Source organism: Psammomys obesus, unplaced genomic scaffold, assembly GCF_907164565.1.
Source record: "Psammomys obesus unplaced genomic scaffold, mPsaObe1.curated_primary_1811, whole genome shotgun sequence".
Lineage (NCBI taxonomy): Eukaryota > Metazoa > Chordata > Mammalia > Rodentia > Muridae > Psammomys > Psammomys obesus.
Window position 1 is genome coordinate 2,692,592 of NW_026596158.1, and position 25,344 is coordinate 2,717,935.

Here is a 25,344-nt window from a genome sequence, read left to right on the forward strand (position 1 = left end):
GTGTGCTGCGGAAGTGGTGGGGGTCAAGTCGAGTGGCCATAGCCCTCAGGGTGCAGGCTCTGCTGAGATGGGGTCCAGCTGGCCTTTCTGGACAGTGGCGGCAGGGCTGCTTCTCAGGCTGCTTCACCGGAAGGCTCTCCGTTCTGCGGCCGCCTCGAGTACTGGCAAGAGGGGCTGCAGCAGCTGCCTGTGACACTTTGGGCCTCCTGCGTGTCCTGGTGAGGGCCCCGATTGAGGTGGTGGTAGCGAGGGAGCCATCTGCTGCTCTGGGGCAGCTGGGTCCTGCAGATGCACTGCAGGTGCTGTCCACACTTGGCCGCGTCAGGGTTTGCTGGGGTTTAATAAAGTTCCCCGAGGAGCCAGTGTCCACTCTCTTCCTTTAAAGGGGTCTTCCTGACGTACAGTCCTGAGTGGGCCCCAAGCCAACAGACATCCCTCCTTTCTGTAAAGGACCCATTCCAGTATGAACAGGACCATCTTACCTGGCTGCCCGTGAGATTACTCACTCAGCTGTGCAAGAAGGTAGGCACTAGCACACTCTGAGGCTGGATCTCCTGTAGCCCATGCTGGCCTTGAACCCTGTATGAAACTGAAGAGGACTTTCAATTCCTAGAATCTGGAACCTAGACCCTCCTGCCTTTACTTCTGAAGTATACCTCACCTTTTGACCTCACACATGATGTGCAAGCACTCTCATCAAGCAAGTTACATCCTAACTCCACTCCCTCATCTGGACTGTGGCATCACTGTGGCTTCCTAGGTTACATACAATGGTTATGCAAAGTGAGAGCTTCCATCTGCCTCCAGCACCACACAAATGAAATGTGCAGGGCTGACGAGATGGCTCAGTGGGTAAAACTGCTTCCCACACAAGCCTTCAGACTTGAATTAGATCTCTGGAACTGACTCCTGAAATTGGCCCCTGACCTCTATGGGCACAAGATGAGGCAGCACAGCCACACTCACAACCACAATAACAAAATCATGGAAGACCACCTCTCCAAACATTGACAGACTTTATTGTGGGGGGGGATTCCCACCTGGGACCCCACCCTCTTAAATAAAAAAGTGCATAGAAAAGAAGGGATTTAGAAACCTTTGTACAATATCTACATCCTGGGTCCCCAGGGCAGGAGGAAGGAGGCAATGGCTGGGTGGACTGGAGGGTTGGAGGCAGAACTCCTGGCCCCCTACATGCCCACATCCACCATGGACAGGAGGGCAGGAGAGAGACACTGAGACTAGGGAGCCACAGGCCAGGCTGAGATGGCAGCAGGCGCATGAGGAATTCTGGGGCAGCCATGGCCTCAGTTAAGGAAGCGACGGCAGCGCTTGGCGCCACAGTTGCAGGGCAGCTTGTTGCTGGCGTCCTCGATGGGAAACTTGTAGTCATAGGTGAGCTCCTCACCTCGCAGGATGCGGCGCAAGGCAAAGATGACAATGTGTTTCTGGCCTTCCACGTGGATGACGCGAGAGAAGCAGTTGGGCTCACATGAGTGGTTGATGAAGCGGGCAGCATTGCCGTGCATGGTGGCATCCACCACGTCAAAGTCATCCATGCGGAACATGTAGCACCCGATACCCTACAGGGACGGGACGAAGGGATTAGCTCTGTCCTGGCCAGCACACAGCCCCTCAGCTCACCTGCCGGCACTTACCTTTCCGTCATAGAACTTCTCTCGCTTATCGGTCAGTACAGAGCGAATGACAATGCCAGAGTACTCAATAACCATCTCACCAGCGTCGATGTTGCGTTTACAAAACAGGCCTCGTCCGTGGATAGCTGATCTGCACGGCAGAATGGGCCACGGGAAGCTCAGGGGGTAGGGGGACAGACACCAGGCAGCTCCCCATCATGGCACTATCCGTCCACCCAAGGGGCATCTCCCCCAACCCCACTAACCTATAGACACCCACAGCCTCTTTGGATGTCTTTTTGAGATGGCGAAAGCGCATGGCCATAGGAAGCTCAAGGCTGGTGGCACGTCTGGCAGAAGACAGCAACACCACATTTAAGTTGGTAACCAGGAATAGTCAGGACCCTTTCAGGCCAGACCCAGTACCCCAACTTGCTCTGCATACCTGGTGGATCGAAGCTGCACCTCATCCTCTTCTTCATCACAGGTGGCCCCCTCCGGGAGCACCCGGTGCTGGGAAGCCAGGAAGTTGAACATGTCAAAGGTACACTTCCTGCAAGTGGGTGGAAGATGGGAAGGTCACAACCAATCCTTCAAAGAATGCTGCCTGCCATCCTTTGGTCTAGGCTAGTATCCCCAAGGACTTTAGGGGCAAGGACAGCAAAATGGGAGGTGGGCAGAACCCACTCTTCTCACACAAATTCTATAGATCACTCCTCCAGTAGCCTAGCATCTCAGCTTCAGCCTTTCTAGATTTAACCCCCACCTCATGGCTCCCCAGCCACTGACCGGAGGTAAACCTCAGCGCGAGCAGCCCCGTGGGGGTTCAGAGGCGGCTCCTCCTGGCCCTCTCCCTGCTGGTGGTAGCGGAACTTGTAGTGCTGGCAGCGCTGGGCCCCAGGCAACTGCTCTGCCAGGAAGATGACAGCGTCGTGGTGGATGCCCAGGAGCCGCGCTCCACTCATGCCTGAGAACAAAAGGGAGGGCCACACCAGTGACATGGAGGGCCTACCTTGCCCTCGCTCCCAGCATTCCTGGGGCCAGTTCTTACCGCTAAAGGAGAGATGCCTGAGCCGTGCATGCCCACGAGCCTCTTGCACTTTCTCAATCAGGGTTCTCCACGCCCCTGGAATGAGGGGCAGAAAAGTCAAGACAGGGTACGCACACCGCCCTCCCCCACCCCAGCTACCACTACCCTCAACTCACCCTCCAAGCTCTCTGCCTCCACACTGAAGCCATCATCACTGCTGATCTCAAAGCGCAGGTGTGGACCAGCTCGTTTGGGAACCTGGTTTTCTTTGTCCTCTGGGGACGGAGGCTCTTCGTCAGAGCTTGAGGCTTGGGGAAGGTAAGCGTAGGTGAGCATCACCTTCTAGTTTTGAAAGCCGCCACCGACAGGCGAGCAGCGCACACACTTAATCACAGTATTCAGGAGGCCGAGGCAGGCGGATCTCTGAGTTGGAGGCCAGTCTGGTCTACACAGGGAGTTGCAAGGCTATATATAGAGAGAGAGACAGACCCCGATTCCCAGCTAACATCAGTCTCTCCCCCCACTTGGCACAAACACACACAGGGTCCGATGGCCCTCCTCCTACTTCAATTACCTAGTAAGTCCTATGACATTGATTTGGTTGTTCTAAGGGGCCTGGAAAACCTTTTTCTGAGCGGTGCACAGAAGCATGAAGGCCTGGGCCCCTCAAGCTCACTGAAAACCAGCCCACCAGACACACCCGTCTACCTGTAATTATTCTGTCCCTGAAACAGACTCTACAAATACTGGAGAATTACTTATATACAGTTAAATAAATAAATAACAGGGGGGAAACACTAGGAATCGAACCCAGGGCCTTGAATGTGCTAGGTGAACACTCCATCACCAGTTTACACCCCCAGCTCAAAACCCAGTGACTTCTTACAGATGTTATAGCGTGTAGGCTTGGCCACATGCATTCAAGTGTGCTCGGAATAGAAACCGGTGGCTCTCAACCTGTGGGTTGTGACCCCTTTGGGGTAGCATACCACATATTTACATTATGATTCTTAGCAGCAGCAAAATCAGTCATGAAGAAGCAACAAAACAAGTTTATAGTTGGAGGTCACCACAACAGGAAAAACTGTATTAAAAGCTCACAGCATTAGGACGGTTGAAAACCACTGTTATAAACTTGTTCCGTTTTGCGACAGGGCCTCACCACATTGAACAGGTTAGACTTGACCTCCCAGACTCAAAAGACCTCCCTGACTTGAGTAGCTGGGATCACGATGTGCACCCCTTCAGGGGTCACAGACTGTAAAGACAACGCAGCAGGGGGGTGCAGCAGGTGTTAACTGTGACACAGTCAAGGGTAAGTGTAACCCCGGGTCTGGGGCTGGAACACAGTGAAGGGAAGATTGCCATCAACTGTCAGAATGAGGGTATTCCCCCTGCAACCTGATAGTGGAGATGACAAAACAGCAGAAAGCAGGTGCCAGAGGTACAGGGACTAGGCCTGGGCTATAGTAGCTATCAGAACCTAGACAGGAGTAAGAGCCTTCAAGTCCCAGAAAGCACGTTGGGAAAGCCACACAAACACAAGGCTAGGGCCCTGGGATACACAAATGGAAGGTTGAAATGAGACATGACCAGAGGAGAGAGGAAAATGTGGAGTCCTGGAAGCCAGAGAAGGAAGTCCTTCAAGGCGGGAGGTTAGAGAGAAATGCTGCTGGCTGGCAGCACCCACAGTGTACACCAAGGCCGACCACTGTATCTAGGGCAGGGGTGGGACACAAAAGCAGGAGTGGAACACGACACAGGAGCAAGACCCACATGGCCAGTCCATCACCTCTGCTTTCTCCGGCGAGCCTGTCCAACACCCTCCCAGCCCTCCTCAGACAGCCCAGCCCGCTACAAAGCGGAGATCATCTCCAGGACCCAGGCCTTCCATTAGCAACTCCTCCCCGCTTCATCTGCTGCTCCGTGACTAACAGGGACAGGTGCAGAGCCCTCCCATTATTCTTCCTCACACGGCCTATCTAACCTGAGCTGCGGAAAGGACACGTCTGGTCCCCAAGAACAGAGTGCGCCTGTCATCGTCACCATCACACCCTGATGTCAGGCCAAAGCCTCTCAGCTCTCATTTGGTGCTCACAGCCAGCCTCTGTGTATGAGACCCACACCTGGATAGGCTGGCTCACTCCAGCCCCAGCTTCCTGCCAGATCACTCAGCTGCTGCACAGAGCGACCCCAGAGGCCACCAGAGAACCTCATTTCCCGTGTCACAGTCTAGCACCCACATGTGAGTCAACCTGCAGGGACATGCCAGACCTTTCTCCCATCCCAGGAGTGGCGTGCTCAAAACTGATCACTGCTCCCATGCCCTTTCCCTCAAACACCCCACCCCCTCCCCTCAGCTTTGAAGTTGCAGCCCTCACAGCCTCAAGCTCTTTGACCTGCTGCCCTACCTCCTCCTGATCCTTAGCTCAACTTCTTGGCCAGCTGCCTGGGTGCTGCTCTGGCTTCTCACCAACCACAATCTTCAACATCCTACCCGCCCCAAGCCACCTGGCTCATTCACTCTGCCAGACCGGGCCTGGTCTGCTAGCTCAATGTGGCAGGTAACCGCTGACCAGCCCATTCCTGGCCTCTGGAACACTGGTCTTTTCTCATCTTTCTACTATTCCTGCCCCTTGCTTGGATTCTAGGGCTCCACCCTCCCTGGGTGATCCCTGATTTCTTGGCTTTATTAGGCACTAATTCTCGGATCACTACTGCTGAATCTGAATCAAATCTGGCTCAGCATGCAGTTACAAATATGCATCACTAAACCTCCTTTCTTCTTTTTCTTTCTTTTCTTTGGGGGTGAGTGGGGAGTATAGTTCTCTGTGTAACAAGCCCTGGATGCCCTGGACTCACTCTGTAGACCAGACTGGCCTTGAACTCACAGAGATCCGCCTGCCTCTGCCGCCAGAGTGCTGGGATTAGAGAGGTGTGTGCCACCACAGCTGGCTCTTTCTTTCCTTTCTTTCTTACATTACTAAACGTAATTTCTCCCCCCTCCTCCTTTTTGGGGAGGGGGATTGTTTTCAAGACAAGGTTTCTCTGTGTAGTTCTGGCTGTCCTGGAACTTGCTCTCTAGGCTGGCCTTGAACTCAAAGACCCACTGCCTCTGCTTCCCAAGTGCTAGGATTAAAGACACACCACCAACACCCAGCTACTAGCCCTGATCTCTAACACTTGTGCTTCCTTCACAAGGCCAGGAGCTCCCAAACAGTGTGTAACTCTAACACCTCGCCTTGGGCTTGTGCCCACTGAGTGTGTGTTGCTTTTGTTTTCTGGTGTTAGAGAATGAACCCAATCAGCCCCTGCTGTACAACAAGTTTTTAAGGGAACCAATCCAGGTTCTGTCAGTCACTACCAGGCCAAACACAAGGAGGCAGTGAGAGGAAAAGCTGGTCTCTACCTGAATAGTGATGCCACTGGGACTCAAAGAGTAGGTCTGAGGGACCATCAAGGGCCCGGGAAGGACCTTCAGGAAGTGGCAGCAAAGGGCACCGGTCCTGAGGGGGCCTGTGAAGAAAAACCTGTTAGGAGGCAAAAATTATTGGGAGGGAGATATTTGGAGCCTCCAGGAGGGGACCTGGTCACTCACCCAGGGCTTTCTTCCTCAAAGTGTTCCCCCGGACTGTTCAGATCCAGAACTCCACGTACTGTGGGCGTTTTCATCCGCACACGGCTGAACCTGGAACAAAGCACAGGCGGCCCATATGTCTTCCTTCCGTCCACCTCCTCAGCCTGCTACCCAACTCTAGACTCACACTTACCCACTGCCACTGACCCCCGGCGCATGGTGGGTATTCTCCAAGGACTCTCCATTTTCATCCAGCCGGGGAGCCTTGCTCGGGGGAGGAGCCGGAGGGGACCGGCCAGAGAAGGTAGACACCCTCTTGACACGGATGGCCTGGCGTGGTGGGCTGGGGGGCCCGCTGAACACCAGTGTTAGTGGGGGCGGAGGCGGGGGTGGGGCAGGTCGGACCACTCCTACCCCTACTACTGGTAAGACACTGAGCAGGGGTCCTGGGGGCAGAGTCCAGGAGGTGGGGGCTGTTGGAGGAACGATAGGGGGCAGAGGCGGCTGCTTTACTGGGGGTGTGACAGGGTCACCCTCCCCGGCCATCTTCACAAATACTTGCCCCAGCTTGTTGACAAGGATGATCTTGGATGTGGCAGGTTTAGGGGGTTCTGGAGCAGGACCCAGACTCAATACCCGGACCCCTGGAGCCCCAGGGAGCCAGGCAAATGTCCGGGTGGGGTCAGCTGGGCTAGCGGGCAGGGCTTGTGGGGGCTGGCTACCATTAGCCAAGGGAGGTGCTGAGGGGAGAGATTCCTCTCTGGGACCAACAGCCCCCTCCCCAGGACCCCCTAGGTTCTTCAACACAAAATCCACAATTTCTGAAGGCAGGTCTTCAGGAGGTCGGGCTCTGTCCCCTGCTCCTCCAAGGACCCCACTTCGGGCCACTCCTGGTCCCGAAGGAGGAGTCCCCTGTCCCCGGGGTTGCTGGACAGCCTCAGCCTCACTGTCTGTGCCATCGTCCACTCCATCCAGTTGTTCAATTCGGGGTGCTCCAGTGAGGGAACTGTGGGCCAGGGCAGGGCCAGACACCACCGTCACAGGGAAGTGAACATAGTGAGTGGTAGGGCTGGCCTCCTCCTCTGAGCTGTCCCCTGGGCCTCCCTGGCTGCTCCCCACTGCCCCAGCAGCCACAATCTCTTCCTGAAAGGGCTCAGTCCCCAGCAAGCTGGCTGCAAAGTCCAGGTCAGCAGCACTCAGTCCCGACACCACCTCCATGTCTTCAAAGTCTGGGCCCAAGTCTTCAGGGGGTGGCAGGGGAGATGGGGCCAGGTCAGGGGGAGCCAGCTCCCCTGAGGTAGGTGTGAGGGCTGTGACTGAGGTAGACAGGGGCACCCTGAGCTGAGGGGAAGTTCTGAGAGGAGAGGAGGTCCGGCGGGATGGTGGTGGCCTGGTGGCCAGAGGGCTAGGACGCCGAGATCGCCTGGTGGGGGCTGGAAAGTCCGAGTCTCCCACTGTAGGGATGTGGTGGGTCAGGGAAGATGGACTTCCTGTGGGCGAAAACAGCTCAGTATCAGCCAGCACTCCAGACTTCCCAGCTCTACCCATTCTTTTGTTGTTGTTGCTGTTATTGAGACAGGGTTTCTCTGTGTAGTCCTGCCTATCCTGGAACTCACTCTGTAGAGCAGGCTGGCCTCAAACTCAAAAAGAGAGCTGCCTGCCCATCTCTTGAACGCTGCGATTAAAGGCGTGCCCAAGCTACAGCACCCATCTGTTCTACCCATTCTTGGCACTATGTGCTTACCTGGGGAGGGCAGAGGACCGAATGAGACGCCCCCTAAGGGCCTCCGAGATGGTGAGTAGTTGGGCACTTTGATTCGAGCCCCTGAGAAGGAGCGGGGGGTAGGAGGAGGGCCGTTGCTTGAATCTGTCCGAAGTGGGGGATCCAGATTCTGAACAGGTGAATGGTGTACAGGATCTCCGGGAATCAGGGAATCTGTATCTGGTGGGTCATCATGATTGGGGGGGTCTGAAAAGGCAAGAACAGGCGAGGTGAGGGGGCTCTGTACCAAAACCTCCCTCAAGTCTAGAGATATGGCTCAGCAGGTGAGAGCGCTTGCTACTCTTCCACCAGACCAGAGCTCATTTCCCAGCAACCATGTCACGTCTCATGACCACTGCAGCTCTAGGGGACTGACACCTCTGGCCTCTGTAGGATCATGTACACAAAGCTAGGGAAATAAGCACATATAGGCCAAATCCTATTTTACCACTGTTATTGTAGAGATAAACCATTCCCCTTGTACATAATGTCGTGGAGTCTGTGTCCTTAGCAAGATCAGTCAATGTTAAGAGTACACAGCCCTCAGGAAGCCAGCTGTGAACATTCCTATTCCCTATGGCTGTCCACCAGCTCCCATGAAATGCCAAGCACAGCCCCTGTGGTATACGTCAAAGCTAGTCCCTGTTGCTTCTGTCATTACAAGAAATAAAAGAGTAAGTGCACCCTAAAGTTTCTCAAGGCAAGGAGGGCATGGAGATGGGCCTAAGCGCTTTGTGGGGCCCCATTTGAGAGGGGATGAGGCAGTACCCAAGTGCTACCTGAGGAAGGGGTGGGGCTATGCACAATTGTCTGGTTCTCTTCAGCTGCTTCCAGGTGAACCGGCTCCTCTCGTGGCCCCCAAGGGCGATACTCTAGAATTCGACACCGATACCAGCAGCGCCTCCGAGCATCCACTGTGCTCCAGTACAGGCGGGAGCACCTGGAGCAGGCAGACATATGGGACAAGAAGGTCAGGGAAACCTGGAAACAACATTCAGCCCTGGAGTCCTCCCCTCACCAACTCTGGAGTGCTCACTGGTAGCCAATGGGGAAGAGCCGACCCTCACAGTCTGAGAGATCAGATAGCGTGCCCAGGGAGTTGATTCTGATGGAGCCTATAGTACAAAAGAAAGGTCAGGTAGGGCAGGGCCAGGTGAGGTCAGAAGTAGTATGTAAGAGAGCAAGTTGCTTACCAATGAGTACATTGATGACATCCGGTTCAAGTCCAGTCAAGAACTTTCGCTTGAAGTTGATGCCCTCAAAGTCCACATAGACTCGCCGAAGCACATCAAAACCGTCAGGGGTCACAATCTCCTGGGAGGAGGCAAGTCAATGGGGTTGCTGGATTGGCAGAGGGCAGGGGAGTGTGAGGGAAAAGCTCTGTAGGCAAGAACTCAGCAGTCAAAGGCTTGGCCTATAGGACTACAGGGAAGCCTGAGACAATCAGGAAGTGGACAGCAGATCCCCAGCATCCTGGCCCACCTTGCCATCTAGGAGGTCTGTGTGTTTCTGGCAGAAAACTTTCTTGTCATCCTGGAAGATGCAGTAGCTGGCCCGGGCACACATGAAGTGGAAGTTGCTGAGACAGGAGGACAGGCAGCAGCCAACTGTGGCTCCAGGCTTCAGGCAGAGCTCACAGCGCTGTGGGAGGGAGGGACCACTGGGGTGAAAACTATGCGGCTCAGCATCACTGAGAATACTGCGCAGGCCCTGGGTGGCCTAGCATCTTATACAGCCCAGCTGAGCTCAGGGCCAGCAGCACACTCAAGCTACCTCAGAAACATGAAGCAAGGTCTGGAGAAAGCTAACAGCTCTTACTGATTGGTACTTGCCACCTTCTTCACATCAGTTATCTCAACAGGTCCTGCCAAGAGTAGGGTCTTCTCCAAGACTCCACCAAGGAGCACACAGTGAGGAAGTGTTTTTTTTTTTTTTTTTGGGGGGGGGGTTTCTGTGTGTACTTGAACTCAGGGATCAGCCTCCCTCTGCCTCCTTGAGTGCTGCAATTACAGGTGTGTACCTAGCTCGCTTTCTTTTTTAAGACAGGGCTTCTCTATATAGCCATGGCTGGCCTGGAACTCACTCTGTAGACCAGCCTGGGCTCAAACTCACAGGGATCAGTCTCCCTCTATCTCCCAGAGTGCCGGGGTTAAAGGTATGTGCCACTTCACCTGGCTGAGAAAGGGTTCTGCAGCTGACCTGAGTCAAGGAGACTACCTAATGAGAGAAAGATAGCACTGTGTCCTACAAAGGTAAACAGCAACCAGATGTCTGGCTTCCACCTCTCCTAAGAGGCCTAGATCTAGCTGGAGAAAAAGTGCTGCCAGTAATTCATGCCGGAATCCTGAGACAACTAAAGGGGCAAGAGAGCCAGACACTGGGCACATACCTACAATTCCAGCACTTGGGAAGCAGAAGCAGGAAGATTACATTTGAAACCAGGCTGGGTTACATATGAGTACCAAAAGCTCATGAGACCTGCCTCATAAAAAAAGCTGAGACTGTAATATCGCTCAGTGGTAGAACACTTGCCTAGCATTTGTAAGGCCCTGGCTTCAATGCCCAGCACCACAAGAAGAGTGACAGGGACCAGCAGTGGAATGGAAGCACACATCCCAGAGATCACCATGTAATAAAGAGTTTTCCACACTGGAGAAAGTACCAACCTGGGACCCCAAGAGATGCCCACCCTTCTGGGCCCATGCCCTTACCATCTGCCTTCCTCGTGCAACAGCAGCATGGACATTCTTGAGAGAGCCATCATTCTCCTCAAACACTTCAGCTGACCAAATGGCACAATTGACATGTGTCCACTCATTCTGCCCAATGTATAGGAGCCGCCCTGCCTCCTGTGGACAGAAGAGGAGTGGCATGAGGAGGGAGTTCCAAGGACCAGGCTGCACACCAACAGCTTTGCCCGGTAACCTTTACCTTGGAGTCAGCATCTCCATACTTGAGACAGAGGGCACACTGACGAGGGTCATCCAGGTGTGAGAAAGCAGCTGGGTCCTTGCTCTGGAAAGCTGCAAAGGATATGGGAAGGTAAATCTAAAAGCCAGGATCTAGAGCATAGTCCACCTATCAGGTTGCAGTCCCTGCTTCTTAGTACCTGCTGAAGGATCCCCTGGAGGCTGCCCAGATTCTGGGGTCTCTGATTCCTGCTGTCTCCACTGAGCATAGACATGGTCCAGGGATGGGGGCAACACGGCGTTGGGGAGAACGCCACTGTGGAGACAGTAGGTTAGCATCTGATGTGCTCAACAAAGCAGCTCGACTAGAGCCCACCCGTAACATAAGCCTTGGCATGCCATGACTCCTTTCTCGTGTACATTTTTTCTTTCTCAAATAGGCCACACTCCTCTGTGCCAGTGAGATGCTCTGTTCTCCATGCTCCTAGAATACTCCACCTCTCAGTTTAGTTATCACCCCTTCCAGGACTTTCTCTGATTCCCAGCCTCTTATTTATCTAGGCTCCCATATCACCACTCTGTCCACCCGAGCCATCAGTGCCTGCCCGACATCCCAAACATGAGTTTTCAAATGCCTTCAAAAAGTAGAAACAAAGACAGAGCTAACTACACACATGCATCTTTGCTAGTCTAGAAGTAACAGAGAAAGCTCACCCCAGTCTCTACCCCACAACCCTCTTCTCCAGCGTTGACCTGAACCTTGCTCCTGATCCCAGCCTGATCCCTGGAATCCCAAGTGCCTCTGCTTTTGACCTCACTCCCTGGTCCCCCTCCAGCTTCTCAGCCCTGCTCACTTTGGCAGCCGGGTACTCCGTCGCCAGTACTTAGGGTCATGGGCATCGAACCAGCAGAATGCAGACTCTAGCAGCTGGGAAAGGGGTTAAACAGAATGAGAAGAACTGCCTGCCCTCGAGAATAGATGGGGATGGGGTCTACAGGGTCCATTCTTTGTTCCCTGCCACCACTCAGATCACCCTCCAGGCATCACCCCAGCAGTCACCTTCAGTAGGAGTCCTTTCATCTGGCTTCCAGCCCGGTGCTCTGGGGTCTCTCCTTCTTCTGAATGCCTCATCAAGATGGCCACTATGTCTTCCATGAAGCTGTGCTGTAAGGGAGTTTCCTAGTGTCTGAGCCCTTACTCCAAACCTCAACCCCAGCCCAGCTCTGCTTAGGGCAGCCATCTGCTCCTCCCCATGTCCCACTCACCACTGACTTATAGTGGCCTTCCTCAAACCGCTGTCCCACAGCTTGCAAATTGCAGGGTCCTGGATGGAGCTGCTTCCCATCCTGCCCACACTGCAAATGGGGGATGTCAGAAGGGCTTGGACTGAGCCCACCCCACCCCCACCCCCACCCCCGGGGTTCTCCAGACCTGGGTGCACAGCAGCAATGGGCCTGCCACCTTCGAGCTCAACAGGCCCTGAAGCACCTGGCGAAGGCCTCCCTGCAGGGCCCCACTCAGGGCCTCTCGCCAGCGGGGCTGTGTTGCCCCAGCACATGGCCCACATGTGTACAGCACCGAGTCTGGCAGCCCAGAAAGGATCTCATAGTCTTCATCTGTAAGGACAATGACAAAGGAGACGATGGACTAGGAACATGTAAGGGCTCCCAGGCGTCCCCCAGGGCCAAGGAGTTAGCCCACTTGTCACCCTGCAGGCCTGTGGCGGGGACAGGTCCCCCTGAGGGCGGAGCCTGCGTCTTCTCACCTGAGAGCCCCTCACACTTGGCGTGGACCCAGTGGTCACACTGCGCACACTGCATCATCTTGCTCTCGTAGTCATTGTCTTCATAGCAGCGTGTGCAGATCGGGCAGTAGTTCCCTGGGGAGGAGTTAGAGGCAGAAGTCAGGGCAGGCAGAACTGATCTCCGAGTCCTGTACAGAGTTTGGGTATCTTCTGACAGCTCCATAAGCTGCCTCTACTACACCCTTCAGTCCAAAAAAGCTGTTTGTGGACAAAGCCTGTTCTCTCTGCAGGCCCAGCACCTTTCAAAAGAAAACGGGGGGGGGGGGGGGGGGTTTGCTAAATGTACAGGGTGAACAAATGAGGACAGCACTGGTCTTCAAGCTCCCCAGTGGAAACGTGGGGTTCTTCAAGAGGGATCTTAGAGGATGAGTAGGCTGCCAAGCCCAGCACTCATACTACTCCCAAGAGTGGCTCTGCTCTGTGCTCATTATCTGTATACTAGAGGACTTTGGTTGAACAGTACTGAATCAAAGGAAAATCTCTGCAGCCGAAAAGTAGAAACCTACTAGAATCTCTTCGTTTTGGTGCTGGAGACCACGAGTAAGACCCTAATCTAGAGCCTGACCCATTCCAACCCAGCCCCCAAACCCTGTCCCCTGCCAGGTCCCACCTTTGTCAAAGAGCTCGGTGCACCTGGGGCAGAGGCTGTAGTCTCCAGACCACTCGACGTCCCAGTTCTTGCCTGGAGCTGCCCCACAGCTCTTACAGCGCACACAGGCTGAGCAGATCTGGGGAGCAGGGTGATGTCAGAAGAAAGCCACACATCAGGCCGAAGCAGGCCGACAGATGAGACGGTAAGGATAGGTGGAAACAAACAGATGAAGAAGGAGCAGTACAAGAAATGATGGCAAGAAGCATGAAAGGAGGAAGAAAGGGGCAGGAGTGGACCTCAGGGTAGGGGGTGGGAGGGTGTTCCTGCGAGGCTGGGAATACTGAATCCAGGAGCCCCTAAAAACCAATTCTTCATCTATGGCTTGCCTATGTGTATACCCTACAGAAGAAATGTTGCCTGTCACATTCTCAAGAGTCATGTCCAGCCCTGACATTTTATGAGAGTTTGGGCCCAGGTTAAGACCAAGGGTGGCACAAGTGGAATGCTAGAGCAAGGGATGTGGGCTCATCTCTCACCCAGTGGCGCCGTCTACGTGTGGCCCGGGTTGGGTAGCTAGGTCCTAGGCAGGCTGGGTGATAAGCATGGCGGCAACGTTCACATTCCAGGAGGTGCTGGAGGACAGTGGAGGAAAAAGCAGCGTCAAATATAATGCATAGAGATAGCCTGCCCCTCCCCCAGGCCTTTACCTGCCCACCGTAGCTACCAGTGGCCCACCTTGGACCCTCGGCCTTTGCGCCCACAGACATGGCAGAACTTGCAACGCCGGCAGCACCAGGTGTCACGATGCTGAGGCAAGGGCCGTTCAGCCTCCTCCAGACAGAAGGGGTGAAAAGGATCACAGCAGACTTGGCAAAAGACCAACTAGGAGTAAGGAAATGATGGAAAGCATGAGGCTTGACAGCCAGGGGATGATCCCTGGTTGAGAGGTCAAGGTCAGGAAGGGGGAGAGGAGATTTGGAGAGCAGGACTGTCTTGTCTAAAAAAAAAAAGGCAAAGCACTAACCTCATGGAGGCCTTTGCTAGCACACAGCAGGCACACCATTGGTGGGCCCCCTGGCACGGAAGTAAGTACACTGAGGCCACCCATAAGCCACACGTTCTCCAGGTCGCAATCCTCCTGGGGTAAGAAAGGACACAGGATTGAAAGCAGCCGGAAATACAAATCAGATCCATGCTGAAAGTTCTGGCTAATCTTGACACAATCATGTTTCTTCCACCATAGGCTCTACAAACTGGCCCTCAACCCCGTACCTTAAAATCCACTCGGACCCGGTGTACACCATCAGGAGACTTCTGCTTTCCAGTCCAGCCATTGGGAAAAGAGGTAAAGGGACCAGGGGCTAAAGCATCCTAAGGAGGAACATGGAGTGGTCAAAGATGCCAACCCTACTCTTTGGCAGACTCCTCTCCTCACTGGCCTCCCCCAACCTGCCAGACCCTGCCTTTTTTGCCCAGATCCCACTTGGCGTTCCAGAAAGGCAAGGACTGCCTCATCCCTCAGGACCTGTCCTCTGGTGAGGACACACCACGACACTCAGGTGTGCCCGTCACCCTGACTTGCCAGGTAGCTCCTGGAGAGCAGGAGCCATGCCTCACACAGGGCTTGGGGTTCTCGGAGCGGGCCGTGCTGACCTTGTCCAGGCGCCTTCGGGCCTTGAGCTGCAACACAGGCTGCAGGGTGGGTTTGCGGGGCCGGCTCTGCTCCTCAGGTTCTAGCACTGGCAGCTCTAGGCAGGACACAGGACAGCTGACCCTTCCCATGCTGGGTCCTCTACCCCTCTGCAACATTCCCAAGGCTTCCTCCAACCAGGGCTCACAAGGAAGACCTCCAGGGAGTGTCTGACACCACTTGGGTTACGTTCCCCTAGAAATACTTCCTCCTTTGTTCCCAGCTGCCCTCTTGGACAGACTGAGGAGTCCAGTCCCTTCTAAGCAAACAAACAAACAAACAAACAAACAGACACAGAGGGCCCTGGATTCCGAGAAGGGCCAAAGGCAAAGAGGCATAAAATAAACTTAACTGAGAACATACCGTGTTCTCTGGGGGTTCGACGTCTTGGAGCAGGGGGACCCCCGGGCTCTGAGTCATCGGAGTCCTCGAAGACATCATAGGAGGGCCGCTGTTTGACGCAGCGTCGCGCTGACTTGCGCTGCAGTAGGAGGGAGTCCTGCTCCTCGGGCCCGGGAGGGGCCCCCACCTCCTCCCGGGGCCCCCCAGCTCCCGCCCCCCGGCGTGGGCCTGGAGGACCAGGGGAGGCCTCAGGAGATTCATCGGAATCCCAGGGCAACAGCGTCTTCACTATCGTCCGGCCTGTGGGAACAGGGGACTTGGTAGGATTTGAACTCAGCCAGGGACATGGGTACCAGGACCAAAAAAAAAAAGTGCAGCACAAAAAAAAGAATGCAGGAGAGGTGAAAGCTTAGGTAGAAAAGGACATTATGTCAGATGCAAAGGCAAGACGGAAAGCAAAGAAAACATGGCCTTGGTCATACTACTATCTACTTTAGGTTTTGCGAAGAACTGCTCCTCAAACCTTATTACCTTTTTTTGCCAGTCGCTCCATCTTCCGAGCCTCTATCTTGTCACACTTCCGGTATCTGGGGAGGGGAGCAGCACGTCACCAGGGTAGGGGACTGGTGTTCTGGGGGAAGAGAGGAAGCTCTCCACAAGGATGCCAATCCCGCTGCTGGCTGGGCAGAAGAGGAGCTGGGACGAGAGACTCAGTGACCGACAACCCCGGGGGGACCAGAGTCTACACAGCAGCTACTCACACACAGCACTGCTTCTTAGTGTTGGGGCCCCCGAACTTAGGCTTATCCAGGCAGTTGACACAAGAGCCACAGTCCTGCACACGCAAGCAACCCCGACAGTGCCCACAACGAGCCATCCTCATCTTCTTGCCATGGTGGGATGGCAGTGACCTCCGTGGTGTGTGGGCCAGGGCCCCTGCAGACCCTGTAGGCTCCAAGTCTCCCCCAGGCCCTGCAGATTCCACCTTTTCCCGCTGCGATCGGGACGGGACACTCTCAGTCTCTGACGCTGATGACGTATCTATTGCAGCAGATGGAGTGGAGACAGAACACAGGACCACTAGGTACCCTCCCTCACGGCCCTACTGTCCCTCACTTTTCCACACTGACAGGCTCCAGGGGCCCTGGAACTAACCAGGTTTTATGAAAGACCTAGCAGGACTACAATCCACTTCTCCCTACCCCGTCCAATCCCTCTACTTGGCTCCCTGGTGCTCTTGCTCATGCTCTTCGTCAAGCCTCCCACAAGTTCCCTACCCTCGGTGGCGAGGTCCTGCCGATCCCGGAGCGGGAGAGCACTAAGGCGGGGTACGTCTTCAGGCACCATGGCCCGAGCCTGACCCAAGGCCACAGCAGCATGACGGCAGACATGTTTGATTCGGGGGCCTTGGACAGGTGACTCAGGGCCCTGGGAGAGGAAAAACCAGGAAGAGGTGTGGGAAATGGCTCCCTATGGTCCTGCAGCCAGCCTTCTTCAGAAGCCCCTCCTCTCACTGCATACCGAGGCTCCATCTCTCTTAGCTTCCACAGACTCATCTTCAGACCTGACACAGCCTCTGTCTGGGGTCTGTTTGACAGTGCCCACAGCTTCTTCGATTTGCAATGCAGAACTTGGCTGGTAGGGGAAATAACAGGGTCAGAGGCTGCAAAGTGAGGACCAGGGGGAACAGGAATAGGGGAGGGAGGGGATGGGACCAAGGAAGGAACGGATGGAGGTAAAGGGGAAAGTGGTCCAGAGTGTTTCTGCCAAACACTGTTTCAGGAGCCAGCTACACAGACTGAGCGTGGGGGCCTGCTCAAAGCACCACACTCACCGCCATGGACGCTGCCACTTTCTGCTGTTGCTGTTGATCGATCTTGAATAGCTGCACCTTAGCTCTCTTAAGGAGGCTAAACATTTTTTCCTCCACCCCAGACAGTGGCAGGGGACCCAGACTTGCAACACGGGCCTTTTCCAGTGGTGGCGTGTGTTGTGGTGATGGAAGTGGCTGCAGCTGCACCTGTGGCTGTACTTGTGGTTGCTGTGGTGGTAGCGGTGCCTGGGGCAGGAGCTGGGTCTGCAAGGCCTGCGGGGGCTGCTGCACCTGAGCCTGAAGCTGCTGCCCATTGCTCAGAGCTGGAGCTCCATGGGGGGGTGCCTCAATCTTAACAGGAGTGGTGACCACAGGGACAAACCGAGGCAAGCTGAGGTGGTTGGTCCGCCCTACTGCCCTAGGCTCGGACTCAGCTGGAGAGTCATCAGCAGGAGGCAGCTCTGGCTCAGGGGCTTCAGGAGCCCCAAGAGGAGGAGGGGTAAGCACCGATTCATAAATCTTCAGGTGGGCTTCACTTGGAGTAAACTGAGGGGCCCGAAGGAGCAGAGGCCTCCGGGAGGGAGTGGCAGGGGCAGGTGGTGGAGGAGCAGGTGGAGGTGGTGGCAGCTCCCGGGTTAGTGAGGTCCAGCGAAATGTGGGCTCCCTTAGGATAGACCGTCTCTTCTCTGGGAGTGGGGCTGGGGTAGATGGGGGAGTTGGGACACGAGGTGGGGAGGGGACTGGTACTGGCTCCTGGGGAGCAAGTGGGGAGGTTGCAACAGGAGGTCGAACAATAGAAACCTCCACCTTTGAAGGTTTAGGAGGGTCTTCGTCCATAAATCGCCGGGGTGTCTTGATAACGCGGGAGGAGCGGGCACTCACCACAGGCATAATGAATTGCCGTATGTTCTTCAAGAAGGTGGTACTTTTGGGGGCCACAGTAGGGCTGTCTTCCAGAGGGCCTCCTGTGGTGGTGCTGGGGTTTGGAGTGGGAGAAAAGGTGCCCTCTGGTCCTGACCGAGCAGCTTCCCGCTCTGCCCGCTGGGTAGGAGTTAGGGGAGGCCTGCCCCTCTTCCTAGAGCATGCAGCTGGGACCACAAGAGGAGGAGACTCTTCCTGCTTCTCTGGGGCTGGGTGTGGGGGAGGGGAAGGTAGGGGAGGAGGAGAAACTGAGGGTGGTAGGGGGGATGCTGGAGGTGGAGGAGATGTTGAAGGGGGTGGGAGAGGAGGTGGTGGTGAAGGGACTGGAGGAGTCAAGGGCGGTGATGGCAGCTTTGCCTCTTCCTTCTTGGCTGGCATCATTTCTTCCTCAGCCACAGCTCTCTCAGTCTCCTCTTTCTCTTGTTTGTTGTTGTCCTCATTGGCATCTTTTTCTTCTTTCTCTTCTCCTTCCTCCTCCAATTTCTGCTCCTGCTTCTTCCAACATGGGGCCCCTTCCTGTTCATCTCCATCTCTTCTTTGGGGGGCATCTTGCCAGCTTTCTCCCTGTTGACCATGACCCTGTCCTGATTCTAGTCCCTGGGACAACTGTCCCATCTTCACTTTTTTGGCCTTTGAAACAAACTTGATCATAAGGGGAAGTCCGCCTCGGCCTCTGCCCCTGCCTCCACGGCCTCCTCTCCCAGGCTGCCCCCCACGTTTGGGGGTTCCGGGTCCTGGACCAGGTCCCTCCTTGCATTTCCAGCTGCCAGTTCTGTTCTTTACTGGAACCACAGGAGGTGGAGGCTCAGGTTTAGGGATTGTCACAGCCGCTTCTGCTACCACTACTGCTTGCTGCTTCTTCCGGCAGGGGCCTGCCGGCCGTCCTGGGGGCCTTCCCCGAGACCGACGGGGAGTAGAGGGCTCACATGCCCGGCTCCGGGGGGTTGGGGGTGCCTGGGCCCTCCGGAGAAGTTCAGTCAGTGCCTGCACCATCCGTTCTGTGCCCTCCTCACCCCGTTTCCGAGTAGGGGCCTTTGGGGGGACAGGAGCCACATCTGCTAGGCGAGGAGGAGGAAGGGGGGTCGTCTTATGCTTGCGGCCCCGACCCCTGGGGGCTCGACCTAAAAGGAGAATAGTTGTGGGAACAGGGGTCAAGCTGGCCCTGTAGACTTCAGGAAAGCACCCCAGAAGGGCAGGCTACTAAGTCTTCCTTGTCTGTTTCTCCCAAAGCCCAGGCTAGCTTGGATCTCTGAACACAGGGCACACTCAGGAACTGGTGGAGACTAGCTGAACAGCAAAGAGCTGACACAAAAGGCAAGAACCTTCCCATAACACTGGAGAGGTAGAGTTTCCCCATCACTCACCTCGCTGGGATCGGAGCGCAGAGCGCAGGGAACTGGGGGCCACATCTTCATCTGAATGAAAACCCTGAAACTCCTGATTTAGGGGACCAGGGGTGAAGGGGAGAAACAGCAGTCAGTGGCAAAGCCCTGGTTCCACCTGGGTTTCAAGTGTTGAGGATATAACACTTAGCTTCCACCTAAACCTGCTTCTCATTTCCCAAAGAACTTAAAAGACTGAGGCAAGGTCAGAAGAAACGAAGGGACGAGACGCTCTTTAACCAGACCATACGAGCACAGCCCAGAAGAAAACACTAGAGGGTCCTCCACCAGCTAAGCAATGGGCATTACAACGAGGGCTAATTCCAACTTAATACAAAGCAGGTCCTCCATTCACACCCTTCCAGGATTTTCACAAATGGGAATGGGCAGTGTGTTGGGGGGAATGAGGGGTGGAGCAGGTGGTTTATCATATTACAATCCATTCTGAGCCCTCAGAGGACTACTAGCTCTCCTAAGCAATATAATCCACACACCCTCCTGCCTTTTTTCGGAAAGGCTGAGAGGGATGAACCTTGACTGCACTCACTCCAGACTCAAGACTCAGCATTCATTCTATCCCTCTTCAACCCGTGCCCCAAGAAGCCTCCACCACTCTCCACCTCAGAACCAAGGAGCAACTGGGGCACTGGTGAAACCAGGGATGTGTCGCGGATCATAAGGCCCAAGAAGGCAGCCTGCAGGTAGAGCCCAGGAGGCTCTAGCCTTGGTCAATCAAGGCCACGCCGCCGCTGTCAACCACCACTGGTCAGGCATGCAATCCCTATGGCCTCTTCACCCACTCCTCTCCTGCTCTGCTACCGCGAAAGATCAGCTCAGGACACCGGCAGGGCTCGCCTGGAGCCGTCTACTGCAGTCAGGGTTTCTCCGACCACTTTCTAAGGCCTTAGCACCCGAAAGCTCCACACAGCCATGCTTCCTTCATGCTTCTTTCCAGAAGCCTCAAGAATCCCACTTGTCCCCAAGACCCTTCGGAGCTACCCGGAGCCCTGCAAGCCCCTGGCCTCCGCCCCACCCGGCGCTGGAGACGCCTCCGACCGCCTCACCTCCTCCTCGGATTCCCCGTCACTGCTCTCTTCCTCCGGCATGCTGCCCCGGTTCGGGCCCCAGCCCCGGCCCCGGCCCCGGCCCCGGCCTCGCTGAACGCGCGCACCAGCCCACAGGCGGCGGAGCCGGCGCAGGCCCCGGCGGAGACCCAGCAAACGGAGCAGGGCCGTGTCCTCCCCGGGCTCGGCTCCTCCCGGCCCCGCCGCGCCGCGCCGCAGGGCTACCCGCACTCTTTCGGCTCCGCTGCCTCGGCCGCCGCGGCCCCCGCCCCCGCCGGAGCCCCGCGGCCGGCCAGGGAAGCGGCCCCGAGCGGAGCCAGGCCCGGGGCAACTGCCGCCGCCCGCCGCCGCCGCCATCTTGGCACCGTGAGAGGGGCCGGGGAGGCGGGGGGAGGGGCGGCCCGTGCGCAAGGCCGGGGGGAGGGGAGGAGAGGAGGGGCGAAGCGGGGCGGCTGCGGCTCACGACAACAACCAGCGCCGCGACGGGGTGGCAGGAGCCGGGGGCTGGGCTGGCCACGCGCGGGGCACCACGGGAGCAGGAGTCCGGGGCCGGCCGGCCCTCAGCCTCAGACCGCACCTGGAGAGCCGACCGTGAGTCGCGGCCTGAGAGCGGGAGGCGCAAGGTCTTCTGGGAAATGTAGTCCCGTCGCCTTGCTCCTTCCGCCGACAGCTAGGGCGGGAGAGCTGGAACTACAGGATCGCCGACCGCGACCAGGAGCCTGGAGAGCCAGTTCGTGGTCTCGAGGAGGTGTGGCCCTTGTTCAGGCTCCTCCCATTGTTCTGGTCGGAGCTAGCCACCTGCATGGACTACCCTTCCCAGGGTACTGCTGGCTTCGGACCCTGGGAACCCCACTGACAACACCAGCAAATGAAGTTAGCTACCGCGCCAGCCGTGGGCTGAGGGAAGGGCGGTGGCGCTGGGTTAGCCTCACTTCCAGGGGCCACCCGGCAGCCGCTTGCCCGGCGCGGGGGGAAGATGCTGGAGAGGCTGGTCCCGACCATCACTCGGAGGAGAGCAGACGGGTGGTCGAAATCGGGACCTGAATCTGCGCTCCTCTCTAACCCTGTAGTACGCGCGCGGTGCGTTGCTAACAAGGGGCCAGAGTGTTGGGGGGAGGCTCACATGCCACCCTCCTCTTACAGGGGCCGGAGCGCCCTTGCGGCGCGCTGCGCTCGGGAATTATACGGAGCTACCGGAAATGAAATATTTGACCCTCTGTTTAGTATGTGGCTGATGGCCAGCAGGGGCCGCTACAGGACAGTGGCAAGGGTGGGAGCCCCCAGCGCGGACGAAAAGTCGGACTCATCCTCACTGGCGAGCATAGGAAACTCTTTATTATAGTGATGAAATCGATAGTCCTCAGTTAATCTTCACCAACTGGTACGTCCTTAACTCGGGCTCGCCAGCCGGCCGAGACTTCTGCAACCCTCGCTCATCCAGAAAGAGTTCGGGGCTCCTGTCCGGCAGCGCTTCTGCAGTCAAATTTGCTAGGCGGCTGAGTCCTCCCATCTCACATTCTTTAGTTGGATTCTTGCTAAGCCAGAGAAGCTGCCAGCACCGGGTCAGGTGGCAGAGGGGGAGGAAGGGCTCCCGGGAGAGATGGAGGCCCTCGTCGGCCGAGAGGAAGAGTAGAGGAAGGTGGAGCGTATGGTCCATCCAGGCGGCAGCTGGCTCGGCGAGTGGCCCCGCATGTGCGCCTGCATGGAAGCCAGGCTAGGGCAGCCAACCTTGCATAGAGGGCAGCGATAGGGAGCAGCCCCATGTGTCCTCAGATGCTTGGTCATGGCAGAGAAATCCCGGGAGCGCTGTGGACAGAGGCTACAGGAGAAGGGCTTCTCTCCTACAGTTGGAGGAGAAAGCCAGAGAAGGAAGAAATGGGTGAAGGTTGGCCAAGCTAGGGGTGTGTGGAGCAATGGGGCGAGGGAGGAACTGGCAGATCAGCGATGGAAACGGAAGAAGACAAATTCACACCGGGCAGGATGCCCATACCTGTGTGGACTCGGTAATGCGTCTCCATCTGATGCTTGAGTGAAAACCTCTTTCCACAGACAGAGCAAGAATAGGGCCGAGAACGCGCAGGAGAGGGGGAAGGAGGATGCTGGTGAGATGGGGAGCGTTCTTGACCCACAACAGTCGCCACTGTGCCTGTGTGGACAGAGAAGTCAAGACGGACCAGAATCCCTGAGGATAAATCAATATTGTCCGGGGAAGCCATTAAGAGCTTTTTGTTGTTGGGGGCGGGGACAGCAGTTCTCTCCTCATACTTACCTGTGTACCCTTGCCCGGACTCTTCTATCTCCCAAGGGCTGAGTTTTTGAAGGCCCCGGGGAAAGGATCCTGGAAGCAGAGTGAAGTAGGGGCCCTGCTAAGGCTGTACTCCCGGAGCCCAGCCACTTGGCAGAGCCCTGTGTGGAGTAATGAGGGGCTTACCTGGAGTGGAGCTGGAGTAGGCCAGCTGATTCTGACTCCAGAGACCTTTGGAGCGGTTCAAGGTCAGTGGGATCCTGGGTGGAGAAGAATTACAGCCTTGGCAAAGCCCAAGAACCTAACCAACTCTGGCCTCTCTCGTGATGGGAATGTTTTGTCTGTAACTCAGGAACTGTACAGTGCCGGAAGGGCACATGGTGCCCTTCCACCCATCACTGCTGCCTCTCCTGAGCCGCTCCCTCCCAGCTTTGATAGCTTCCACTCAGCCCTTCACTCACCTCTGCTCCTGAGGCCAGCCCCGCCAGGCCGCAGTGATGGGGGTGCTATGGGAGAAGGGACTGCCGTATCTGGGCGGCCACAGCAGGATGCTCCACAGGGCAGGTTGGCCCTCCCCCAACCAAGGGGCCTCAGCCCACCAGGGCCTGGCAATGAGGCTAGTTAGGAGGGAGCCTGGTGGGGAGAGGGGACCAGGGCACCCACGAAGCCACTCCTCAGAGCCCTTGCTGCTCGCTCTACCTCTCGCGACCTCGCTCACGGGGGCTGGGCTGAGTGCCTCTCCCTGTGTCTCAGGGCTCTTTCTGGGTGCTCTGTGCTTGTGTGACATCTCCTGCTGTCTCCCATTACTTCTAAAATCCTCCTCTGGTTTCTGGTTCTCTCCAGGACCCCCCAGTCCTCTCTCAGAGCTCCTCACGAGCTCTTCTGCTTGCTGGTGCCTCTTCAGTCCTGGGTCCAGCTCATCTTCATGCTTCTCCTCTCGTGCTCTCTTACAGGCTTCTTCCAGGGCCTGCACCCCCAAGGCTCTGGCTGCCTCTTCAAGGTTCCCCAGCTCCCCAGGCTGCAGCTCTACATTGTCTCCATACACAAAGGTCAGAAGCTGAGCAAAGGTGGAAGGGCTGATGCCTTCAACCAGAGCCCACCGGCCCCCGAAACCCAGCTTTGGGCTTGCACCTGCCAGCACCAGGCTGTGAGCAGGGAACTCCAGGCCGCCTACAGTGATCAGGGTATCACACAACGCTGGCCGGAGCCTAGCGGCTAACTGCACCAACCTATCAGAGCCATAGGGGCTGATTAGCCTTGTCGGGGTGTGGGGCATTGCTCCTGGCTAATCTACCAGTTTCAGAGGCTCTGAGAGAAAAGCCCCAATGGGGGGATCCATGGCAGGATGGGGAAGGAAAAACCGCATGCTCTCAGGCCTGTGGAGGGGAAGGGAGAAGGAATGAGTCTCTGGTCCTAGACTGGAACTGTCGACCTGAATGAAGCAAATAAACTAAGGCAAAGGCAAGCTGTGGGGAAGTGGCAGCAGGACAGTGCACCCTGGATCAGGTTCGGGGCCTGACGAGCAAGAGCCAGGCAGCCAGCAGAGTCTCAGGGAGCGGGTTCAGGACTGGCACAGCTGGCACACCTTCCAGACGGAAGGTGTCTGCTTTGCCCACGCTCTTTTGCAGGGAAAGCCCTCTGAGCATTCTGGCTTTTCCTCACTTCACACAGAGCTTGGCGTTTAGGAATAGAGTAAGACGTAACTTCATGAGAATTCAAAAAGCTTGTGGGTCCTCCCCCAATGTGAGCCCAGAAAACCAGAGAAGGCAGAAAACAGGTCACATGGCAGCAGAGCAGACTCTAGGGCATCGTGCCTCTCCAAGGCTCAAGTTCTAGAACAAACACACCCTCAGAGGAGGAATTAGAAAAGACCAGAGATTCCAGGCAGTGAGTTCAGAGTGCCACACAGGAGTCTTAGAGAAGGCTTTGATGCCTGTGGAAGTGAGAGGAAGGAAGGAAACTGGAGAAGGAGAAGCTATTTCCTCTCCAAACGAGGATAAAGAATGGTTTGATTTCTGCTTCTCATAAGCCAAAAAATGAAAACCAGAAAGAGTCCAACAAAAGAGTCCATAGTTTAATTACACATCAAACCCATCATCACGCAGACCTCCCAGAGTACTGGAGGCCAAGACAGAAAGAGAAATAGCCTGAGTGTCTTAGCACCTAGCAGGCCTAGCACTCTGAGCAGCCTCTCCATGGTAAGCAGCCCTGGCTGAGGAAGGGCTGCTTCTTGGACACCTTGGGGTGAGGGGTGCAGGTGGGCAGGGAGTGGGAAGGAGAGCTAGAAGGGAGGAAATCCTGAGCTGGGGGAGACACAGTGAACTCACCTCTGTAGCCGCCTGCTAGTACCGCATGCTCTCTACTGCTCTTAGGGCTCCTGCCTGGCCCCCACCCCAGCTAGCCCCACCCCCCGCCCTCAGCCATCCCAAGTATCACACAGTACCCTTAAAGGGGTGTGGCTTTACTCTGCCTCTGCTTAAGAGCATCCAGAGAGACACCCAGCTACCTTGAACAGCCCGAACTGCCTCCTCACCGAACTCTGATCACTCCTTCTAGTCAGACGTGAATGTGTGCT

The 25,344-nt window shown here is 56.1% G+C and overlaps 2 protein-coding genes across 2 annotated transcripts; both read right to left on the reverse strand.

Moving 5' to 3' along the window:
- Positions 1-999: 999 nt before the first annotated feature.
- On the reverse strand, positions 1,000-20,881 carry Kmt2b (lysine methyltransferase 2B). The gene is made up of 37 exons (XM_055594737.1): positions 20,525-20,881; positions 19,443-19,515; positions 17,179-19,199; positions 16,866-16,979; positions 16,622-16,772; positions 16,106-16,385; positions 15,876-15,931; positions 15,366-15,644; positions 14,966-15,060; positions 14,585-14,683; positions 14,337-14,450; positions 14,048-14,194; positions 13,849-13,944; positions 13,331-13,448; positions 12,682-12,795; positions 12,348-12,532; positions 12,182-12,271; positions 11,976-12,080; positions 11,770-11,843; positions 11,116-11,231; positions 10,938-11,029; positions 10,718-10,855; positions 9,489-9,647; positions 9,200-9,320; positions 9,043-9,121; positions 8,786-8,946; positions 7,989-8,213; positions 6,438-7,734; positions 6,266-6,355; positions 6,077-6,183; positions 2,844-2,975; positions 2,689-2,763; positions 2,427-2,604; positions 2,083-2,190; positions 1,904-1,987; positions 1,659-1,788; positions 1,000-1,583 (listed from the first exon to the last, which is right to left on the reverse strand). The coding sequence occupies exons 1-37, from the start codon at positions 20,879-20,881 to the stop codon at positions 1,308-1,310; spliced, it is 8,136 nt and encodes a 2,711-aa protein (XP_055450712.1). The 3' UTR covers positions 1,000-1,307.
- A 973-nt stretch (positions 20,882-21,854) lies between these two features.
- Positions 21,855-24,045, reverse strand: Zbtb32 (zinc finger and BTB domain containing 32). Its single transcript, XM_055594948.1, has 5 exons — positions 23,231-24,045; positions 22,956-23,029; positions 22,794-22,862; positions 22,515-22,670; positions 21,855-22,365 (listed from the first exon to the last, which is right to left on the reverse strand). The coding sequence occupies exons 1-5, from the start codon at positions 24,043-24,045 to the stop codon at positions 22,088-22,090; spliced, it is 1,392 nt and encodes a 463-aa protein (XP_055450923.1). The 3' UTR covers positions 21,855-22,087.
- Positions 24,046-25,344: the final 1,299 nt, after the last annotated feature.

Bases quoted from the DNA above. Each gene is read 5' to 3' on its own strand.
- Kmt2b (XM_055594737.1), bottom strand. From the start codon at position 20,881: ATGGCGGCGGCGGCGGGCGGCGGCAGTTGCCCCGGGCCTGGCTCCGCT. The intron at 15,932-16,105 runs GTGAGTAGCTGC...TCCCCTCCCCAG, and splicing joins ACTAAGAAGCAGTGCTGTGT to ATACCGGAAGTGTGACAAGA. The intron at 14,451-14,584 runs GTACGGGGTTGA...TTCTTACCCCAG, and splicing joins GGGTCCGAGTGGATTTTAAG to GAGGATTGCGACCTGGAGAA.
- Zbtb32 (XM_055594948.1), bottom strand. From the start codon at position 24,045: ATGCCCCACACCCCGACAAGGCTAATCAGCCCCTATGGCTCTGATAGG. The intron at 23,030-23,230 runs GTGAGTGAAGGG...TTCTCCACCCAG, and splicing joins GGCTGGCCTCAGGAGCAGAG to GATCCCACTGACCTTGAACC. The intron at 22,366-22,514 runs GTATGGGCATCC...CTCCAACTGTAG, and splicing joins GCATTACCGAGTCCACACAG to GAGAGAAGCCCTTCTCCTGT.